This window comes from Xyrauchen texanus, chromosome 15 (genome assembly GCF_025860055.1).
Source record: "Xyrauchen texanus isolate HMW12.3.18 chromosome 15, RBS_HiC_50CHRs, whole genome shotgun sequence".
Classification (NCBI taxonomy): domain Eukaryota; kingdom Metazoa; phylum Chordata; class Actinopteri; order Cypriniformes; family Catostomidae; genus Xyrauchen; species Xyrauchen texanus.
The window spans coordinates 7,119,007-7,142,609 of NC_068290.1; the positions used below are offsets into that span (position 1 = coordinate 7,119,007).

The 23,603-nt window shown below is 36.0% G+C and overlaps 2 protein-coding genes across 24 annotated transcripts in view; one reads left to right on the forward strand and one right to left on the reverse strand.

Moving 5' to 3' along the window:
• Positions 1–23,603, reverse strand: part of upk1a (uroplakin 1a) — a 702,734-nt gene that overhangs the window by 138,201 nt on the left and 540,930 nt on the right. The window lies entirely within an intron of this gene.
• LOC127656495 (regulating synaptic membrane exocytosis protein 2-like) overlaps positions 1–23,603 on the forward strand; it is a 202,204-nt gene that overhangs the window by 107,394 nt on the left and 71,207 nt on the right. For 14 of the 22 annotated variants that reach the window (XM_052144851.1, XM_052144863.1, XM_052144844.1 and 11 more), the window contains 11 exons: positions 693–812; positions 5,722–5,821; positions 5,917–6,040; positions 6,565–6,611; positions 7,187–7,299; positions 10,413–10,460; positions 12,282–12,412; positions 13,051–13,222; positions 14,023–14,170; positions 19,593–19,661; positions 23,043–23,178. In XM_052144851.1, coding sequence (XP_052000811.1) covers positions 693–812; positions 5,722–5,821; positions 5,917–6,040; positions 6,565–6,611; positions 7,187–7,299; positions 10,413–10,460; positions 12,282–12,412; positions 13,051–13,222; positions 14,023–14,170; positions 19,593–19,661; positions 23,043–23,178 — 1,208 coding nt within the window. The remainder of the gene's footprint in view (positions 1–692; positions 813–5,721; positions 5,822–5,916; positions 6,041–6,564; positions 6,612–7,186; positions 7,300–10,412; positions 10,461–12,281; positions 12,413–13,050; positions 13,223–14,022; positions 14,171–19,592; positions 19,662–23,042; positions 23,179–23,603) is intronic. The other 8 variants (XM_052144852.1, XM_052144870.1, XM_052144864.1 and 5 more) reach the window with 1 other exon arrangement.

Genomic DNA, 23,603 nt, shown 5'->3' on the forward strand with positions numbered 1-23,603 from the left:
TTTCTGTTTGTTTTTTACAAACTGCAGTGATAATCAACAGCGTTACAGATGCTGTCCATACAGCTTAACTTAATTTAAACCAGACACATTACTTTAACGCATTACCTATTTCATTAGATTCATATTTGAAAATTGGGCATTGTCATATTTTAATAAAAAACATTTTGTTTTTATATTCACATTTACATTGATATAATTTGATATTGGAACATAGTAGAACTAGGGATAGTTTACTCAAAAATAGAAATTCTGTCGTCATGTACTCAAGCTTGGGTGGGAGATTTTCAGAGAATAACTACTGTCGTTGGGCTTCAGAGGACTTGGAATACAGCACACAAGTCATATCAACTATTTTTATGGTGGTTTTTTCTAAATTTTTGGAGCTTGGCTCTTTCTTTTACCATCTGTTCATGTTCCATTCATTGTATGGAAAAGAGCAACACGAATATTCCTCCAAGCCTCTGCTTTTTTGTTCCACAAAAAAAAAGGGGGGAAAAAGCCAAACAGGTTTGGAACGACATGTAGGGTGAGTAAATAATGACAGAACTTTTTCTTTGAACTATCCCGTTAAGAGTCTAGGAAAAAGAGTTTGTGTGAATTTCTATTTGAAATTCATCTCAGCCATCCCCACACCATTAGAGGCATTGTTTCAGTGTTCTGGACTGATTTTTTTTGTGGCTTTGACCTGACAGCACCCGGTCACATGGCAGCCCTCCAAAGATGGAGATCGACTCATTGGCAGAATTCTGCTCAACAAGACCATGAAGGACAGCACCGTTCCCCGTGACTCTGGAGCTCTTCTGGGACTGAAAGTGAGTTGCTCAGCCACCTGTCTGACTTACTCGCTGCGTGTTGCATTTGATCTCACTTTGATTGGGAAATATCACATAGTTATGTATTTCATAAATAGCACCCTGCCAAAAAACAAAACTCAAACCAATCAAAACTAGTCTGCTGGTTAAATATGGTCTAGCTTGTCCAAGCTTATTTTATTCTGTTTAATTTTTTTTTTAGTTCTGAAAGTTATAATATATTTTCAGCATACATGAAGCTCTTTATCTAAAAATATGGAAAATTAGATTTGCCATGATATGAACCGGGTTCAGTAAAAGCTATACTGACAGCATTTGTGTCATAGTTTTGATTGCCACTGAAAATAACTTTGATTCATCCCTCAATAAAAAAAATATTGCCATTACAGAGAGGCTCTCATAGTAAGTAAAGCTAAAACTTCAAGGTTTTAAAAGCTTAAATGCAAAGCTTGTTTTTTTTTTGTTAAAGCACTTTCATGGATTCTTCTGCAGAGTGGAGAGAAACAGAGAATTGCTACTGATAACTAACTTTCTGAATGGCTGACTCTGTGTCAGCTCAGTGCTACCGTGTGCATTATATCTGTTACCACCAGCCGTTTGTCAAACACACACGCACTCAAATCACCCTAGGCTCTATGCCACTCATTATATAAAGCCATCTTTATCCAGGAGGCAGCACGTAATCTTCTTTGTATGTTTAAAATGGGCTTCCATTAGTGGGGATTTGATTTGTATGATGCTCATGAGCGATTGGTCATGTGGTTTATGGAACAGACCCTCCAGGCCTTTTCCAACACTCGCCTCTTTCAGCACCATGGACAAATCCCTGATAAATAATATACACATAGCAAATGCAATGCAACTTAAACTGTTTATTTATAAATAGATCATTCTTTACAGTTACCTTTTGAACTGTAGTATCACAGCACAGTCAATCGCCATAACTTTAAAAGCCATGAATAATAAAATAAATTAATGTAAAACTCATTTTGCTTATATAATGATTAAAAACATAGAACTTGTCACTTATAAGCAACATAAATGAATTTCTGTAATGAATTTTGTTGGCAACACCATATAACCAGCAGTTCATGCACATAAAAAGGTAGTCTTACTGCTTAAAGGCATACAGCACAAATATAGTTTTTGTATGGAGGAATTACTCCTAAATTCATATATATATATATATATAGTGTTTCAGTATATAGTGGTCTCAGTCAACTAAAATATTTAATTCACTATAAATCGCATCTTTCATAGTTATTCGCGATTAATAACAGATTTTGAAAGTGCTCAAATTTAGCTCTGTATATACTTCTTTTGCTGTCAAAATGCATTTAGTTCCTTCTTAAAGAAAATAAGAAAACTATATTTAATAATAATGTTTTATTAACATTTTCCAAACAAAGCATTCCACAGTACAGTATAATGATACAAATAGCAGAAATTCAAGTAACATTATATGTTTTCCAAAGTGTAATTTAATTATTAATTAAATCATCTACACACTGTAGTTTTCATTGCAATGGCCATTAAATCTCTTTAACCCTCACTCCACAATATTGATAATCGCTATCCACTTTTACAGCAATCGTGACGCTGCATTCACATAATTTTCTACTTTGAACTCCAAACGAAAAGCACTTGCAGAGTCTTGTTTCACTTTAGTTTTTCCAATAATTACTTAAGCAAACAGTTAGTAAAAAGATAAAACATTTTTTATTAATTAATAAATAGAAAAATAAGTAGAATAAATATTTACAGAAATTAGTTAAAAAAGTGTATATTATATAATATATAAAGTGTATATATATATATATATATATAATAATAATACTTAAACCATAAAAAGGCTTAAAAAGGCTTATAAACTATTTTCAAATTTCAAAGCAAAAAACTAAACATTCACTACACAATCACTATGCTAACATTTAGTTCTGGTCCTCGAATGTGATTGGACAAGAGACGTTCCATGAGCACTGATGGTCTGACACCATCAGCACTCCGACTCTTCACTGTGTGTATCACTCCACTAAGAGCAGTGCAGATCTGTTAAGAGCTATGGTTTGTCTTTTATTACATTATATATGTTAGCCAGCAGGTGGTGGCAAATGATCATTTTATGTGTAATATGAGCCAGTTAGGTGACGCGAAGTGAAGCCGCTTCAGCCATTTCCATACAACTGCTCTTCGTGATCGCATGTATTACTACTACTAAAGCTAGGAAATAGCTTTAAATGGCTGTAAACAAACAACTTCAGCATTATGGCTCATCACAGCTGAGAGACACAACAGACACAAATGACTTTTTATGACTGTACTCAGTTTTTCCTTTTTTTTTACATTTACTTGTTCATTGAACTGTTGTATATAAGCAATATCACACTTGCAATTGTGCTATATGGCCCTAAATCAGCACTGCTGTGATTACCTACCTGGCTCAGGTTGTAGAGTGGGTTGTCCACTAATCGCAGGGTTGGTGGTTCGATATATACACTGCGTGCACAATTATTAGGCAAATGAGTATTCTGATCTTATCATTATTTCTATGCAAATTTTCCAACTCCAAACCATATAAACTTGAATGCTTATTAGATTCAATCATTTTCAGGTGATATATATATATATATATATGTGTAATGAGGGAGGGTGTGGCGAAAGAGACTAACACCTTATATCAAGGTGTCCATAATTATTAGGCAGCTCCATTACCTCAGGTAAAATGGGCCAAAAAAGAGATTTAACTGGATGCAACACTCTTGAAATAGCTAAACTATTTATGCGTGACCACCGGACAATCAAATGTTTCTTTGAGAATAGTCAACCGGGGCGCATGGAGAGAAAAGGTGCATATTAACTGCAAAAGGCTTGAGAAGAATTAAACGTGAAGCTACCAGGAACCCATTATCCTCCAGTGCCACCATATTCCAGAACTGCAATCTACCTGGATTGTCCAGAAGTACAAGGTGCCAAGTGCTCAGAGACATGTCCAAAGTCAAGAAGGCTGAAACATGACCACCACTGAATATATTCACAAGTTGAAGTGTCAAGATTGGGCAAAGAAATACATGAAGACAGATATTTCAAAGGTTTTATGGACAGATGAAATGAGAGTGACTCTTGATGGACCAGATGGGCCCGTGGCTGGATCACTAATGGACACGGGCACCACTTCGAGTCAGGCACCAGCAAGGTGGAGGAGGGGTACTGGTGTGGGCTGCTATCAATAAGGATGAGGTAGTTGGACCTTTTCGAGTTGAAGATGGACTGAAACTCAACTCTCAAACCTACTGCCAGTTTCTGGAAAGTACTTTCTTCAAGCAGTGGTACAGGAAGAAGTCCTCAGCATTTAAGAAGGCCATGATCTTTATGCAGGACAATGCTCCATCACATGCATCCAAGTACTCCACTGCTTGGCTATAGATGCCTCAAAGATGCCCAAATAATGACTTGGCCCCCTTTCTCACCTGACTTGAATCCTACTGAGAAATTGTGGGCCCTGCTCAAATGTGAGATTTACAGTGAAGACAATACACTTCTTTGAACAGCATTTGTGAGGCTGTGGTTGCTGCTTCAGCAAAAGTTGATTGTGAACAGATCAAGAAACTGACAGACACCATGGATGGAAGGCTCATGGCAGTTATTGAAAAGAAGGGTGGCTATATTGGTCACTGAATAGAGCAGACGTTCACACAGAGGCGTGCGCTGCTGTCATAGACATCAAGTCATCAGTGCTGCAGCATCAATCTCTTCAAAATGAAACATTTTCTTATCTCAATACTGTGAAAAAAATAATAGATTCGTCATGCAATGCCTTCATTTAACAAGTGGATATTTCAAGATTAAAATCACAGCTTCACTTAAGGCAGCACGCTGAGGTAAATTTTGGCTCTAATCCTAAAGCGGGCTTTTCTGTGTAATGTGATGGTCATTTTCATGGTGATTCTGTAACTGGGCTCTTATGACATCAGTTTATAAGTATTACATTTTGAAATCAGCGCAGCAATATATCAGTGTGCTTTGTCCCGCATGTCATGAGCAGTATTTACACATTTACAATACGCCCTCGCGGGGTACTGGAAACTTTCTCAGCTACTTAAGGTGGATTAACTGTATAAATCCATGTAAACATCCAAGTTAAGTGTAAATAAATGCCTTGGCTCTGCTGTTCGCATGATTAATATCTGAAGCATGAACAGACAGCATTTCTGTACGTGCACAGCGAGGTGCATGGGATGCTCACTTGAGAGATGGGCTAGTTTGAGTATTTCTGTAACTGCTAATCTCCTAGGATTTTCATGCACAACAGTCTCACAATTTTTCTCAGAATGGTGCCAAAAACAAAAAAACATCCAGTGAGCGGCAGTTCTGTGGACAGAAATGCCTTGTTAATGAGAGAGGTCAACAAAGAATGGCCAGACTGGATCAAACTGACAAAGTCTACAGTAACTCAGATAACCGCTCTGTACAATTGTGGTGAGAAGAATATCGTCTCAGAATGCTATTTTGAGATGCGGGTTGGTGCTGTTTGGCGGCACGAGGGGGACTTACACAACATTAGGCAGGTGGTTTTAATGTTGTGCTGATCGGTGTTTATATACTAACTATTAACTAATTATGTGAAAATTATAAAACATTCATCCAATTGATTGATTCATTAATTTATGTATTTATTTATTTATTTATGGTTTTTGCAGGTTTGGACTTCCTTAAAGTTAACAGTTTGTAATAAAATAGAACAAATTATAGATAATAGAAAAATAAGTAACAAGAAAAAAATGAAAAAAGGGTGCATATTGAAATACACAATTTTCATTTATTTTTATTTTTGTATTATTGACTTGGTGTGGAAGTACGAGTACTTTTTATAATCCTGGTTCATTATCAAAATCTTTTTGCCTTTTTGAAGGTGGTTGGGGGAAAAATGACAGAGTCTGGCAGACTTTGTGCATTCATCACCAAAGTGAGGAAAGGTAGTTTAGCGGATACAGTCGGACATCTCAGACCAGGTACTGGCAATTTATTTTGTATTTCTTCTTCTCATAATACTCTGACAGTTTCGTTGAGATTTTGACTAATTAATTGATTGATTTTTTTTGCATAGGTGATCAGGTCCTAGAGTGGAATGGCCGACAGTTACAAGGAGCCACATTTAAAGAAGTTTACAATATCATTTTAGAATCAAAGCCAGAGCCTCAGGTTGAACTAGTGGTCTCACGACCCATTGGGTAAGATTATTAACTAAATGTATAGTACTGGTGTCAAAATAATTAAATACACTTGCATGAGATTTCAATCATATCAGTAAATGAATAAAAAAAAAATATTTGACATGGAGTGGGTCACCTCATGAGCACCAGGATGTTGAGATCATATGATCAGCCGAATATTTCTCACTTTCATTGAAATTATAATAAAGGAATCAAGGCTGACTGCGTATAGCAAATTTTTACAATGACATCGGTAACTGAGAACTTCTGTTTTTGTGTGATGCTGCATCTACGCTTCTAGGTGTCAGTGCAACATAAACACAATATTAATACCTTCTGGTTTAAATGAATAAACAAACAAAGCAATCCCAAAGCTGCTGTCCACAGCCTTTTAATTTCCTTAACTGTACTTGTAAAGACCAATTAAAATGACTTTAGATTGTGAGTTTGGGCCACTGCCATTAATTCACATCAAGACTAATGTGGTGCTCAGGGTCAATAAAGCACATGTCATTGATTCCTGTGTGCCACTGTCATTGCAGAGATATCCCCAGGATACCAGAAAGCACACACGCACAACTGGAGTCCAGTGAGTAGCTACACTGCACGTACATTACAGCAGTATGCATGTTCAAACCTAAATTATGAAATACTGTACTTTTAGTGTATTTTTCCTGTGTTGATATATTTACTATTAAAAAGGAAGTTGGGTTGGGACTTATCAAAGGATTCGTCCTTTCTTTTTTTAAATAGCCAATAGCCTTTATTTTACTTCACATCCATGGTTTGCTACTTGCTAGTTTGTTGCAGTGGACATAAGCCTAAGGGGCAGGGGCAATCTCATCCTTGAGATAATTTGTTTAAACAAATGATCTGTGTAGTGTAAAATGAGTCATCAATACTTTTGGTTTGTTTTTCCAAAAAAGAAAGACTGTACATTTTAAATGCATATATTGGCTGGACGTTTATTTTGTCAATGTTTAGGAGTACGCTTGTATAGATGACTTCAAAGCTAATAGACATGGACAAAAAGCCACAAAACTCACATTTTAGCCAACTTTAAGCCTTTAGAAAATCTCTAGTTAGTTTTATGTTTGTATAGTTTGTTGTGGTTCTCTTAATCTCTGATTTATGCATTTAATTTTTTATTAAATCTCTTCACAGGTTCAAGTTCTTTTGAGTCACAAAAGATGGAGCGGCCCTCCATATCCATTACATCTCCCATGAGCCCCGGTATTCTTCGGGACGCCCCTCAGTACTTATCAGGACAGCTTACAGTAAGTTCACAATACTCCACTTTTTCTATAATGCCTTCCACATTATAGAAAAAGTGACATCTTAGGGATAGTTCACCCTAAAAACTCCAAACCTGTATGACTTTCTTTTGTGGAACATGAAAATCAGCCTCAGTCACATTTACTCTCATTATCCTCACCATTAACATTTTGTGTTCATGGAAGAAAGTCATACGAGTTTGGAACAACATGAGGGTGAGTAAATGATGTAAGATTTATTGATTTATCTTTGTGAACTATCCCTTTATAAGTATATTTATAGGGGACTGTGTTGGGGAATGTTATTTTAAAGAGTATCGCGTTAGAGGCCGTTCACACAGGACACATTCTTGATTTATAAATAGATAGATGGAGGGCAGCAGAATTGTCCCACACCCAGAGTCATCCGATTGGTACTACATGCTTGACAAACATTTTTCATTTTATTAATTTAAACATAAATAAAGCATGAACCGTCTCCACAGTGTTCAGGCAAAACTGCTGTTGTCCACCTGAAGCTGATCAGGTTACATTGAGCCCTCATTGAGCCCATTGTGTGTCTATAAAAATACCCTGCCTGCGTGTAAAACATGACTAACTCTGGTGTAAAGTGCACAAGCTGGTAGATTTAAGCAATACAAATGAAGTGCAGGTTATTCCCAAGATAATAGTGTTTCCACTAGTGGTTGACTGATATTGCTGACACAGGTGCTGATAGCACGGTGGTCCAATGGCTTATGTAATGCCGACAGACTGTATATTGCAGTTTAATTATTTAATACAAGTTAATTATACATTCATAAATTGCTGTTAAAGCTTATGTCATTGTTTTGATGCTAAAATAATTTCTCCTATGCCCACTCAATATGCAGAGAGAACTGTAAGTAATACTGCACAGCAACATTGTCTTAAACAATGGTGTGTGTTTGCCCTGGGACTACAAATAGCAGACAGAGGGAGTATTCGGAAAAGCTATTTCAAAACCATGTGTTTTAAAAGTTACATGAAAATTTTTTACACAATATTTACTTATTTTATTTATGGTTGATTATCCATTGACAAGGTTGTCAGTAGGTTTTGTCCTGACACAAGCGAGAACTTACACTTCAGTTAAATGGCCAAGTGGGTACAGTTATTGGCAGGACTGTACTGGGAAGAGAAATCTGCCCGGGATTTTACATGGAAAGTGGCCCAAGAAATTTTGAGGGGTGGGGGGGGGGGGGTGCCGGTGGGGGGCGTTGATCAAAAATGTGTTGAGCGGGGGTGGGGGTTCGCTGCCCTTTTCTGAATATCACGGCGCCGTTTTGTGGTCCATTCTGCATGACGCAGCGGCTCATTTTTGCTTATCGCGGCCTATTCGGCACATTTTTCTCACTGGCAAGTCCACCAGTGATCTGCCCCAACGTGCGTCGGCCTACCGGGAAAATGGCAGATTGCCAGTCCAGCCCTGGTTATTGGTGATAATTTCAAAATGGCCAAAATTGGCCTACTAATCGGCCTGGTTGATAGGTCTATCACTAATAACCACATTTTATAAATTGTCATATTCCTGTTCTATACCTCATCAAATTTTACCATTTCTAACACTATATATTGTGCACGTGTGTTTGTGTTAAATAACAATCTTGTGACTGTAATTTGCTGAACAGGAGATTCAATGTTAATAGCTGGTTTTCCCATTTGACTTTGAACTTTTTAGTGGATATTATTTGTAAAGCAAATAGAATGCTCATTGGCCAAATTTTAAAGTTTAGGATTTTCTTTTAAAGGGGTCATGACATGAGAAACCAAATTTGCCTTGATCTTTTGGTATATAAGAGGTCTTTGTATCATTAAAACGTCCTGCAAGTTTAATATTTTAAGACGTCCTCCCCATTCTAAACGAATCATTTATTTAATCAAGCTCAAAATACAGCTCGTTCTGGATTCATGGTTAGAAGTGACGTGTCGGTTAGAAGTGACGTACCAGCGTTTGCATATGACCGCCTCCAGCACAAGATAACTACGCTTTAAGCGCAAGACAACTACGCTCATTTCGTATCGCCGTGCGCCTCACAAGTGTTCAGTCGATGGACAGCGAGCTCTGACAGAGACTACTTGTGCACAGGAAAATTATGATGCCACACAGATGTGCTGTTCCTGGCTGTGGTCAAACAAAACCTCTGAATAAGCTACCGAAAGATCCAGACGTCAGGGAAAAATGGATGCAGTTTATTTTTTGCGGACGTCCCAGTCACGGCAGTGTTAACTTAAGCGTTTGTGCTGTACATTTTAAGGATGACTGTTTTGAGAACAAATCTCAATATGATGCTGGCTTTGCCAGAAAACTGTTGCTCAAAGATAAGTCCGTGCCGACTATTCTGGGAACAACGACGACGCAAACTGTAAGTAATCTATTTTAAAGTTTAAACTACTTTTTAAAGCGCAATTTCATTCATTATGAATAATCACAGTGTTTTTACTTAGTTTACTTGCATATTGTTCTGGCTGGGGGTGTCAATAATTGATACATAGGCACTGACGTTAGCCAATCATAACAGTGGGCGTTAACACTGAAGTCTTAAATGGAAAACACCCCCAAAACAGACTGTTTGAATCAGAGGATGAGAAACAGGGTGGGAAAAGGTCATAAATCACTAGATTTTAAAAGTTTTTCTTAAAAAAAAAAAATATTAATACTATAATTGCACCTAAGGGAACATAATAATACAATAAAAAAAACCCATGTCATGACCCCTTTAACTCGTAAGTATCCTGAATACTAGAGCTCAATTGAGATTATCACTGAGGGTGGAAGAGATTTCAGTTAATGGCACGATAGAGAAAATAAAGAAAAGAAAGGTTTCTATTCAGATTTAATCTGGGAGAGTGTCCATAGCCATATTATTTAGTCTTTAGTGCCTCTGTCCTAAAACTGGGAGAAAAAAAAAAAAAAAAATATATATATAGGCCTATACATATTATATAGGCCTATATATATATAGGCCTATATAATATGTATTGAATCTCCTCCTCTGCTTTTCTAGTGTTGCATTAACAACTGGTACTGTCATTTCAAGTTTTAGTTTTATTGCATTTCTCTTCATTGTTTCTTTCATTCACTTTTGCTTACCCAGAGCCAAAGCCTTAGTAGACGAATTGAGCCTTTTAACCCTAAAGTTCAGGTAACTGTTGCTGTCTACAAGATATACCTGTGTTCCAATGCTTTAATCCAATGCTTTTGAGTCTTTTGGATAATGTAAAGCAGGAAAAAAGCTGCATTTCCATTTATATTTACAATGTACTTTTATTTTACACAATTGAAGTAGCATTTAGCTGTCATTTATTCATTGCTGTTGCTGTTCTTTTCAAATACCTATCACACAGTATAAGACACCTGCATGAAATAAATTAGCCCAAAAATATTTTAAAGAGACATCTGCCTACTGACATACATGGAGTAATGACATAACACTTATTAACCCTGTGAGATGCCATTTACCCAACGGAGGAGTACTGTGTCTCTTTAAATGTTTTAGTGATGTAGCGTTTGTGGGGACATAAAATGTGATTCCTTTTCCATGTAACATGAAACTGTATTGAATCCAGATACTCATCTATGATGTTTTAGAATGGAACTGATTCAGTTTACTTAGTTGTTTGGAAATTAATTCAGTCACTGACTGATTCATTCAATTTCAAATCTTTGATTTCACTTTTCATTCTCAAACGTTTTTGTTCAGTACTAACATTCACTACTAGAAGTTTCATGTTGCAGCTATTAAGGTTAAGTTAAAGGGATAGTTCATCCAAAAATTTAAATAATAATTCATAATTTACTTACCCTCATGTTGTTCCCAACTCGTCTTTTTTTGTGGAGCCCAAAATAAGATGTTTGGCAGAATGTTAGTCACCATTCATTTTCTTTGTATGGAAAAATGGTGCAGTGAAAGTGAATGGCGACTGAGTATAATTTTCTGCCTAATGTCTAATTTTGTGTTCCAAATAAGAAAGAACGTCATACAAGTTTGTAACAACATGAGGGTGAGTAAATGATGACATCATTTTTATTTTTGGGTGAACTATCCTTCTAAATATCCCTGTTTTATTTCCAAAGTAAAGAAACAAACCAAATAAGCAAATTGTACCTGCTCACACCAAGATTATTATCATAATGTAAGCTATTACTATTCACCAGGTAAATCTGGAATCGACGACACCACAATAATAAACCAGTATGCTGCAAAGTGGTTGACCGTTAATATCTACATCGGGTTTATACTATAGCTCTACTGAAACATGTGCAGTTTTACTGTACAATGTTGGCACATTTTGCCTCAGGAATTTCGAAGAGTTCTTATTTTGGAAAACACTGGCGTCCTTAATGCAAATTGGAACTAGTTGTTTTGGGAATTACCTTATGGGTTTCAATGTCACAAATGCTATGGTACAGTTTGTTTGACCCAGCTTTCCTTGTTACACATACATGCTTTGTTTTGTTTTTTTTATATGCAGCTTTCTTCACTGCATGTTTTACACTGCGGCCTGAGTGTACTGTATATATAGCCATGTAGAAGCAGTGTTTGCATTGGAGTGTTATTGTCCTTTTACTACAAGCAAGTATGGGCTTTGGCATTTTATTTATGCTGTTTTGCTGTTATTTCTGTGTGCGACTGACTTAGTATACTTCAGTTACTGCCATACTTGTTTGAGAAGTGAGCTTGGTCTGCCATGCAACTTACCATGCACAATACTACAATATGACATATATCTAAATGCATATCATATGGTCTGTTTTTTTTTCTTAATGTGTTTGAGGCTAGTATAGCATTATGAACATATTGTACCTGTAGTCTTTAGGAAAAACCACAAGACACAAATATAGCTGTTATATGCTCAGTGCTGCATAAAAGTCTATTAAGCATGTGGCGTCTCTCATGTGTATCCTGAGAATGTGCAAAGTTCCTCTTCATCTCAAACAGGCTTTTATGTCTTTCCTCCTACAGGTCAAACTCTGGTATGACAAAGTCGGCCATCAGCTCATCGTCACCATTCTCGGTGCGAAGGACCTGCGGTCAAGGGAGGATGGCCGACCACTAAATCCTTATGTGAAAATCTACTTCCTCCCTGATAGAAGGTGAGATTTAAGTTACTTTTACATCAATAACACCCACTATATAAAAAAAGGATTTTCTTCAAATCAGAATCCAAACTACAATACTACTCGTACTGTTATTTGATGTATGTGTATACTGTGGACAATATGCACATTTTCTGTAATAACGGACTGTCGAAAGCTAAGACAATTTTACAAAAACTTGAATCAACAATGCAAAGGACCATATTTATGTCTGAGATGATAACTAGACACCACTTGCTGAATTTAACATGTAATGTAATGCGATCATGTGACAATAACATAGCATGCTACTATTTGCAACATTTATTTTTAACCATTTTTAAAGTTGCATTCTGCATGCTGTTTCAGTTTAAATGTTCATGCTGATTTTTTGGGGAAAATAGTAGACAGTTTACAGTATATGTACTGTGTAGTATGCAGTAATCAGTAAGCTAGTATTCTATTCTGAACATAGCCTGTGAAAAAAAGTTCAAAGTTCAATGCTTGGCATTCCCACAATGCCTTGTTCTGCATGTTGTTGTATGGTCATCTTTCCATCTTATGGATATCATCCATATGAGCTGATTTCAGTATCTGTTCCAGGATTGTTTTACTGAGGTGGTAAATAAAAACAGTTTGAATAATTGTTTCTCCAGTGACAAAAGCAAAAGAAGAACAAAAACGGTAAAGAAATCACTAGAGCCCAAATGGAACCAGACGTTTATGTATTCTCCCGTACATCGGCGAGAGTTCAGGGAACGCATGCTGGAAATCACGATGTGGGATCAGGCCCGGGTGCGAGAGGAGGAGAGTGAGTTCTTGGGAGAGGTATGGAAAAAATGTATGATATTGATGGTATTAAATGTTTAGCCCTGTTCTGCCAATGTTTAGATTTTTTTGATGTTTCACAGCTAGTTTAAAATACTTTTTAAGCCTTTTTATGGTTTAAATATAATCTATATATATATAGACATATATACAGTAAATATATATAAACTCTATATACAGCTCTGGAATTGATTTTATTTAACGTAACATGAGATCACATTAAACTCATTAAACATTAAAGCCTGATTGAGGAGAGGAAGAAGACACAGCTCAAAGTCCAGACGCACTCCAAACCTTCCAAACTGCTTAAGGTGATGTAGATCGGAAAGGATGAGGAAATTAACAAAATTACAAAATAACAAAATAAGAAAAATACAGAAGCACTCTCGTTGTGAAATAAAGCAGAGCCAGAGCTGGCGTCCCTTGCACGTGCTTGCTGCAGCTAGATTACTACATGATAGCATGCAACAATGTTGAATCATAACACATATGTGTTGCGGTGTGTCTTATCGCGAAGAAAATCGGCAATACGCAGCTCTTTTAAGAAGAGAAAGTTAGTTTTTTGTGAGCTAAAGATGGATCGAAATCAAGTGAACAAAAAGGTGAGAGAGGGTAGTCTTCACCAATTATACAATAATTAGAGAACATAGTGAGATAAAAGATAAAAAAGAGATAAGATCTGGTTTTATTGTCATGTATAAAACTGTAATAGTGTTCTTCGTGTATGTCAGATACAGACTGGATGTTAATGTGGTCTTTAAAGTGAATGTGACACAAAGGTTTGTGTGTATCATGTGTAGATCCTCATCGAGCTGGAAACAGCACTGCTGGACGATGAGCCGCACTGGTACAAGCTGCAAACGCATGATGTCTCATCGGTGCCCAAAAGCTCCCCCTGCCTTCATAGACGAGCACTGCATGGAGAAAGTCCCTCACGCAGACTGCAGAGTATGTCTCTCTCTCTCTCTCTCTCTCTCTCTCTCTCTCTCTCTCTCACTCTCTCAGCTATATAATAAAATTCTACAACAATTCACTATAGATAATTTAGTGGTCACGGTCAGTATGTCACCTTTGTTATACTGTACAGTATATAAAAATTAAAATTAAAATTATTTCCAAGATGATGACTGGATACCACTCACATGCAACGAGATAAGGTTGTATGAAAACAATGTAACATACTCTTGTTTGAAATGTTTATTGTTGCACAATGCCTACGGTACATTTTGACTATTTTAAAAACTTGACCACCAATATATATATATATATATATATATATATATATATATATTAGGGCTGTCAATTGATAAAATCTTTTAAGTGTCCCGATTAATTAATCGCAATTAATCGCATTTGATCGCATATACAAATATTTGCTGAGAAAGCCCCTCATATAACAATAATTTAATATATAATTATGAAATAATTATACATAGTTATCATATATGTATATATATATATATATATATATATATATATATACAAAATTATATCTATATATATTTACATTTATGCATTTGGCAGACGCTTTTTATATACACATACACACACACATATATATATATATATATATATATATATATATATATATATGTGTGTGTGTGTGTAAAATAAAAAATATTCAGATAGTTTAAATGCATTACATTCTTGTGGCAGAAAAGTTGATCATTGATAAGATACAAAAAACTGTTTTAGAATACAATGTATTGTTTACTTCCATATTATTGATCATAAGTCAATCATTGGCATACAGTTCACAGCAATCCATTTCACAAGTGAATTTGTCAATCAGTTCGAGATTTACAATGAGGGCTTGTTTAAGGACCCGTCAATTTACACCTGCTTCAGACATGCTTGTGTAGCGTCTCTGGTGCATTGCGTCATAAACATAAATTCTTTATGTCACTGTGTCAAGTTAAATATAGTTTAATACTTAGAACACATCTTGAGATCACTTAGTTCAATTTGCGCTCCATCAAGTGTTTTGAACGCAAGAACGTAACTCATGTTTGTGTTGTTCTACCTGCTGAAGTGTTTTCTTCACTGTATAAACTGCGCGTTGCTCATACAGCTGAAGTTTCACTTACTGCCCTCTGGAGTAAACAGGTGGTACTACAAGCTTGCATTCCTCTGGAATCTTCCTTATTACGATCCTGGGGCATTGCGATTAATTGCATTCAATTTTTTTATTAAATTAATCGCATTTAATTAACGTGTTAAATCGACAGCCCTAATATATATATATATATATATATATATATATATATATATATATATATATACTCTATATACACTGTGCAATATTCAGTAAGTAAATTAGTATTCCTTTCCAAACATAGCCTTTTTTAGGCCTTGCTCCATACAATCTCTGTCAAGGATTTCAGAGTTGAAATCTGAAAGACTACACCTGTTAGAATTAGCGTTTGTGTCATGCATTTCATTTTATTTATTTATTTTTCCATCTTGACCTGGTTATTTTTGCAGCCAAGGGCCTGTATTCGTACACCTCAGGTAATGAAGCTGCATGTTCACACTGATCCTTTAGGTTTTACCGTGTGTTTTTAAACTGGATTCACCCTGCTTGCATTTTCACTCCCGTGAAAAACGAAACAGAATGAAGTGGCCCATGTCCCCATACTGCTTTCCCACAATGCCCTCTGATTCTCCTCAGTGCTGCTGGTTTTCCCTCTCTACTGTAGATCAGTCCTACCTTAATATAGAATTACAGTACTTGACAGACTTTGTTTGTTAATTGGTAGTGGGGTTTGCTAAATCAAACGTCACTATTACTTTTGCCTAAACCTAAGTATTACAACTCGATGCATAGCTCATCCTGTGCTGTTTGTGCTACAGACATGAATGATACCTCAAATTATTTGGCTTATAGAGTAGTGCTTTGCTAATAATTTTCAGACTTAATAAGTGATAAGACTAGTGATAATACGGGTGAAAAAAATCCTACAGAATTATAAAGGAGGAACCCATGTCATTTCTAGGGAACCTAGTATCAGAGAGACTTGGAGTAGGCTCTTTTGACTTAGGCCACTAAGCAAACGAACAAAGCAAAAGAAACACTCACGGCACTAATTATCATTTTGTTGTTTGACCTTTTCTCTCTTTGTTGTTATTAGCTCTGTGTAGATCTGTTAAATGATATCATCTTAAAACAGAACCTTTTCCTGGTTGTATTTTGTGTCACTTGCCTTTTGTGTGTTGCATCCAAATTTGAATTAGTTAGTTCATTTTTCTTGCAAGAGTGAGTTTTCTTGTTTTTCGGTTGCTGTGTGGTTCTGTACTCACAGCACCTGTTTTTATGATGGTAAAATCCCTCAAAGAGATAGAAGCAGAGAAAAATCTAGATTAAACAGCCATTTTCTCTTCATCATGAACTGTTCTCAGACTTTGATGACACATTTTCAACTAATTTGCTGCGTAAATCTAACCTTTTAAATCCTGAAATTACTCTTAGGGATTCACCAATATGACCTTTTTTTTTTTGGCTGATACCAATATTTTGCCACTTTCCTCATTTTGTACAAAATTATACATTACAAAGGGGTTCAAAAGATATTTTATTGTTTTAACAACATAGAATGAATCTGTTGAACACATGACAGGTGAAAAGAGAGCCACAATAAAAGATGTATGCAAGAAAAAATATATAAATAAGTTTAAATATATGTTAACATGACGGTTGATGTAAGGGGAAATTTCACTTCTGTTTTTGCAGTTCTTAAACAATAGAACTTACCTTTACGTATTTGATACAAATTCATATTAAGCATAATTGACACATGCTTTACTTATTTTGGTGTTTATTTATATTACACACAGAAAAACGATAATAAACATGATAAAACTCAATAAATGTATGTAATTAAATATAAAATAACCATCTGTTTTTCATGCTTATGTCCGTCATGCCGATGGTTTACATTTTGGTCAATAATTGTCTGATAAATATCAGTGGCAGATGCATCTGTGCATCCCTAAAACTTTGTGCTATATTATGATGGCATTAATTAAAAAAGACTGTGGAGTGACAATAAATTTGACATTGTTCTCTCTTCGGAGTGCTGCTGTATTTTTCTCCTCTTTTGGAAAGTCTTGGAAATGTAATTGTCGATTTGTTTCTTTTGCTATTAGAGTAAATGGGATTGCAAAAAGAATACACTTGTAATTCCGCAATTGAAATGAACTCAAAGACCGGAAATTTAGAGTCAATTGTTTTTTAACTAGTGTTAAATGTAATCCAATTTCAAAGTAACTAGTTACTGTGATCTTATTACTTTTTGTCAAAAAGAAGTGTAATGCATTACATTTAACATGATTGTAATCAGATTACAGTTTCAGACTTTTTTTAAATAAATTAATTAATTTAAGTACATTATAGGGTTGTGCTTATTTCTATATATATTATTTATGTAGAAGACATGAATTATGGCCCTGTAACGAGCCATTGTGAAGAAGAAATATGAAGTGCTAAGTGTGACAAGATGAACAAGAAAGAAATATAGACTTAATTTGGAAATTAATTAGTAATGTATATATATATAGGAAATTAATTAGTAATGTGATTACTTTTCCCATTAAGTAATCAGTAAAGTAATCTGATTACAATTTTTAGAAATAATTAGTCATTTTTAGTGGATTACTATTTTTAAATAACTTAGCCAACACTGTTTTAACCCAGTTGAATGAACTATACAAATGTTACAGTTGCTACTGTAAACACTCAATATGATCAAAATGTTAGCCCCTTTCCTTGTGTTTTTCTGATTAATTCTTCATTTTAAAACTGACACTGAAGCACTGCACTGCAAAACAAAAGTTATACAAACTATTTCTAACTTGACATGCTGTCTTAAAAGGCGCTCATGTTGCGATTCACTGATAAAACAGAAAGACTTATTTAATAGTGAAGATGGAATACTAGAATATGTCTTGTACACCCCTTTAGCTGTGATTCTTTTTAAATGTGTGAATCTGTTTTAAAACTTATTTGTATGCATTTTCTTTAGAGAAACTATTTTATAGAATGTGTAAAGAAATACGAGAAGGTTTGTTGTGTTGTTTTCATCCCTGTATAAGCACAAGTGTCAGCTTGGTGGGCAACTGTCAGCTGTAGTTCTGTAACACCATACGCCAGATTAGCTTTCATTCTCAATCTGAGTTGAGTGATGGAGGGGCCGCCTCAGAGTGTTCTACTCAGCAAAAGCCAGTGCTATGGGCTGAGGGACGATGCGCTCTGCTCAGTTTATTCCTCATGAAACGACAGGAAAAGAAGATCTATTTTCTCACCTAATATAGAACTCAGATTGCCACGCTCTTGTTTTGTGGTGCTGACAGTGGATTTGGAAGAGGGAAAAATATCTGGCTGACATGTTTGCTTACCTATAAGTAGCCTGAAATAAACAGGCATTTCAAATACATATACAGTAGCTTCTTTGCCATTTTCTATGAATGTCAAAGAGAAAGATGAATGAACAGCCGTCGTTGTCAGTTGCAGTTTGACTAGCTCTTCTCTGCAATCCAGTGAGCTTCCTTCTTAAGTGCAGTTCAAAATGAAACTGAAAAAAACAAAACAAATAGTAGACAATGCAAGTTTCACCAGACACACTTTTAAAAGTCGACACTCTTAATCTGACATGCATCTAATGTTGGAAAAAGGTGAGACACAATGCAATGTTCAATGACATCAGTCTAGCGCATGTTTATATTGAAAAGCAATGGAAAAAACTGTGCAGACAGACACAGAAACCCATTCGATGTGAATTACCTCTTAGACAGCATTTCAAGGCATCATGGTTAGGTAGGCAGCGACATTATGCTCCCTTCTTAGAAAATGTTTCGAAGACTATAAGTACTCATCACATGAAATACTGAAAAGTCCCAATAAAAATAGTTTAATGTATTTAAAATTTTTATTTTTAGAGAAAAGTTTTAGGTGCTATGTATTTTTATGCTTATTAGAGTATCGAGTCATTAGATTACAAACATGTTAAGGTCAAGCTCTATTGGTATCAGTTGTGTCACGTCTCGTGTGTGCTTTTCGTGAGCAAAGATGCCTACTTTAGTGGGTAAATGCCAGGAAACCTGTACAGAATGTATTCATATCACATTTGTTTTTATGAGATTCACCCATGAAGACATTCCATCTGGGCCTGCTCCATTTCAGTTATTGTGCTGCTTTAGAAGGCAGCTGCTTTTGTAGGGAGACAGCAAAACGGCTCACTAGGTTTTGGAGGACAACTAGTATGTTGACCAACATGAGTATTACAGTACAGAAAACATCCTTACATCAATCCTTAGTTCAGAACCTGCTGCAGAATTATGGAAAATCCACAACTTCTGTTTGTCTTACCTGTAGGGTCCCAGAGGATCAGCGACAGCGAGTTCTCAGACTATGACGGTGAGGATGGCGTTGGCGTTGTGGGAGGTAAGTACATGGTGCAATGATACTGCATAACGGAGGTGATACAGTGATTTGCTGCTAGTTTCGTTCAATATGGAAAAATCATCTCAAAGATGAACAGGGTCCAAAATTAACACTTAGAAAGCTCCAAATGCAAGTAAAATCTGGATTTGATGAGAAAATAAAACCAGCTGGCCTGTAACTTTGGGGCCATGTAAGAAAATGTCCTTCCTCTAGAGGAAAAAATTATTGGCAGTATTAAAAGATGAGAATTTTGGGACTTGAAAAGGCCTGAGGGATAATAAGGTGATGGAAGATCTGGGAGGGACTAGAGCATTTAGATGTATGTAATTCGATATATTTTTATAACTGATACAGATCCTAACAGGCAGCATATGTCCAAATGATGCATACTGTCTCTCTCTCTCTCTGGACACAAAGGTGTCTCGACCACTTATCAAACCTGATACTGGTGCCAAACTGCTCATCTGTAATACAGGCATCTCAGACAGGAAGGGAAAGCCTGAACACACACACACACACACACACACACACACTTTGTGAGAGGGAAACCCTCCCTCCATCTCTCTCTCTTTCTCCATCCCCGTCTCCATGCCGCTTGTAAAGTGCTGATGTGGTGCTTTCCGCCGGTAGGAGATGATTAACATTCAGAGCAATTATAGATTGCTGCTCTCCCTTCATGCACTCTGTGCTGCTGGAGTTGTATTCAGGCCCCTGTGTTTAGCAGCCGTTTATTTACTGCAGCATGATGAACGGTGCTGATGCAAGTGGAGGTCACATTCACATGGGGTGAACGTGAAACGTGATATTAAAAAAGGATTTGTGTGTGTGTATGTGTGTACATGTGTGTGTTCAGGCAAACCAGCCTAACGTTTCATGTATTAGATTCAATAGCTCAGTTCCAAAAGTGAGCTGCCAACCTAGACCATTATAAATAATAATAATTATTATTATTGTTATAACAAGTTTTATTATTGTATTAAGTAGAGTATAAGAAATAGAATACATTAAGTTATATAATAATAATTTATATAATATGTTATTATTATTATATTAAATAATGTTATTATATTATTATTATACTAATATTATAAATCTTTTTTTGTAAATAGTAAAAATTTACACAAATAAATGAAAAATAACAAGTAAATACAAATCTGTATCAAAACTGAAACACAAAGCTGTTGACCAATTAGCATTGTTAGCAACACTATCCTTCCATCCACAGCGAAATATCTCTAAATTTGTTTTCTTCCACTTGTGCTCCATTTTCCTAGCTGCTCTTTTAAGAGTGTGAGTGTGATCACTTTACCATGGTGCAGGGCTTTTCTCTTTAACTTCGAAGGGGAGCGACACTATCTAGAGTGCTAGAGAAGACTGTATTAATATTTTCTGTCCCTACATCAAGTTCTTCTAAACTTGTTGGCCCACTGAGCATTTAAGACATATCCGGAAGATTATTAGTGAAGCTATCATTAGTGTTTGAAAGAATAGTTCTTCCAGATCGATAACATGGTGTATATTGATTGAACTTATCTATGCGCAAGATGCAAGATAGTACAAGGTAGTGATCTGAGATGTCATTTTCTAATTTAACATCAATCATATTTTTTCTAGATGAATAAATTAAGATTTTGTGTTTGGTAGTTCTGGGAACAGACACAGTCTCTATATGATATCTAGGTGATACCATCTTTATGTATTGTAATTTGTATCTATGATCTATGTGACATCTCATAGCAGGAAGAAGACAGTCGGTTTAGCCAGACTGTCTGCTTCCTGACCTGGACCCTGGTTAGTCAAACACTACCACTATTAAGACTATGAGCCAAATTACTATAGAAAACAGTGGCACCTTCCCTGGAGGGATGGAGACCATGTCTTTTTACCAGGTCAGGACTATCCCAAAAAGAAGTCCAGTTGTCTAGAAATCCTTTGATATTCTCTGGGCACCCTTCAGACATCCAGTCATTCAGTGACGATAATCTACAATCACCGTGATAAGCAGGGAGTTGGCCAGAGCATATTACAGTGTCTGACATAGTTTTTGAAAGATCACACACCTCTTTAATCTCTATTGATCTCAGACTGGCGAAGCCGGACATCAGTGCCAATGTCAATTATAATCTTAGAAAATCTACGTTTAGCATTAGCTAGCACTTTTTAATTTAATTTTATGTCAGGCATTCTCATAGTGTTTTTAAAGGTTAAATGTCTATTTTACTTGATGCAGTGTCTAAAAAAATGTATCTAGTGTATGTTGTTTACACAGGAAAACAATAAAAAAAAACACACACAGATGGATGGGGGAAGTAAAAAGTTGAAAACAAATCAGGTCACTAGCCTTAGCCTAGACTTGCAATATTGATTTTAGGAGATGTGAATGCTTCTATGCTATTACACATTGTCTAGTTATATTTGGATGTGAATACTACGATTGCATTGTTTCCCTCTTCAAAGGTCTCTTTGATTCATAGTTCTACCATCTGCCTGTTTTAATGTGCGATACAGTCAGTTGAACATCAGTCTTTCATAATCATACGAGGCACTGACATTAGTGTGGCCGTGCTGAATGCTAGGTAATGAAATGTCATCAGGCTAAGTGAGCTGGCGGCTCTTGCATGGAAATAAGTCATTATTCTGGATTTGGTTTTGAAAGCTGTTTTCTCATTTAATGGGAAAAGCTAATTCAGTGTCTGGAACACATTGGCTTTTAAAAGCAAGTTTAAAAGCGATTTGAAAACCAGTCATTGGTAACACTGCAGAATAGCTCATGATAATAAATCACCAAAAATAGTCTAAGTTGATATTTACGTTACCAACCAGTGGAAAATAAATAGTCCAGTACGATTAGATGTTTGTACATGAAAGAATACAATTATTAAAACAGGCTTGTATTACCATCAGTATTGCATTAGTCAAAATAAAGTCAATTAAGTAAAAACAGGCTGAAATGCTGATATGCCTCTTCAGAAACCATGCAGCCTACATGGTTTGTACAAAGAAATGTACATATGTCATTATAGTATATGGGTAGTTGACAAATGAGATGGACATAAACAGTTTTTTTTATTTTCATTCAATTTCAGTGTAGTTTTCGGGTTCATTTTTCCAAAAAAGTGTTTAATAATTTAGATTTATAACAGAATTAAAAATTGTTTAGATGCTGTAACTGGTCACCATTTCTTTTGAGTTTTTCAGCATTTCACTTAAATAGTCCTAATGTGTGGCAAATAAATGTACAAATGTCTCCATTAATATGATGTTATACAAACTGTATTTTAAAGATTTTTGTTTTATGATAAACTGCACCATATCGTTGTTTATACAGATGATTGGTGGGAACACTTTTACAGTTAATTCTGTGTCTTTCTTTCTTTACAGACTATAGAAATGGTAGGGACCTTCAGAGCTCCACCCTGTCTGTGCCCGAGCAGGTCTTGTCATCCAATCATTGCTCTCGGTCAGAAGACATCAACCGGGCACGGTCTCGATCACCCAGCATGCCCCCTTCTCAGAGGTAAGATAGCTCTTGTCCTCTCCTGAGGTTAAAGAAATCAAACATTTGATTTTATAATCTGAACACATTGATGACACATTTAATGGCATTAATGACACATTTAATGGCATTTTCCTAACATTATATTTTAAAATTATCTGAACTCCCAATGTAGACATGTGCATGTTGGTGTCATTGACGATTAACCACATTTCCTCCACATGAAAAGTGTTTAGGTTCACCCCTCTTTCATCAGCTCCAACAAAAACATGATCCTCTCTCTACTCTCAAATCTCTCCATTATGTCTATTCTCTCCATGTGCCTGCAGTCATTTTCTCACCTTACCTCAAACCCGACACAGTCAGCTGCATGACAGTCAGCTGATGGAGCTCAGGTAGAGCCATTTTCCTCCCGACGTCCGTACCCATTAACCTCCCTGCTAGAA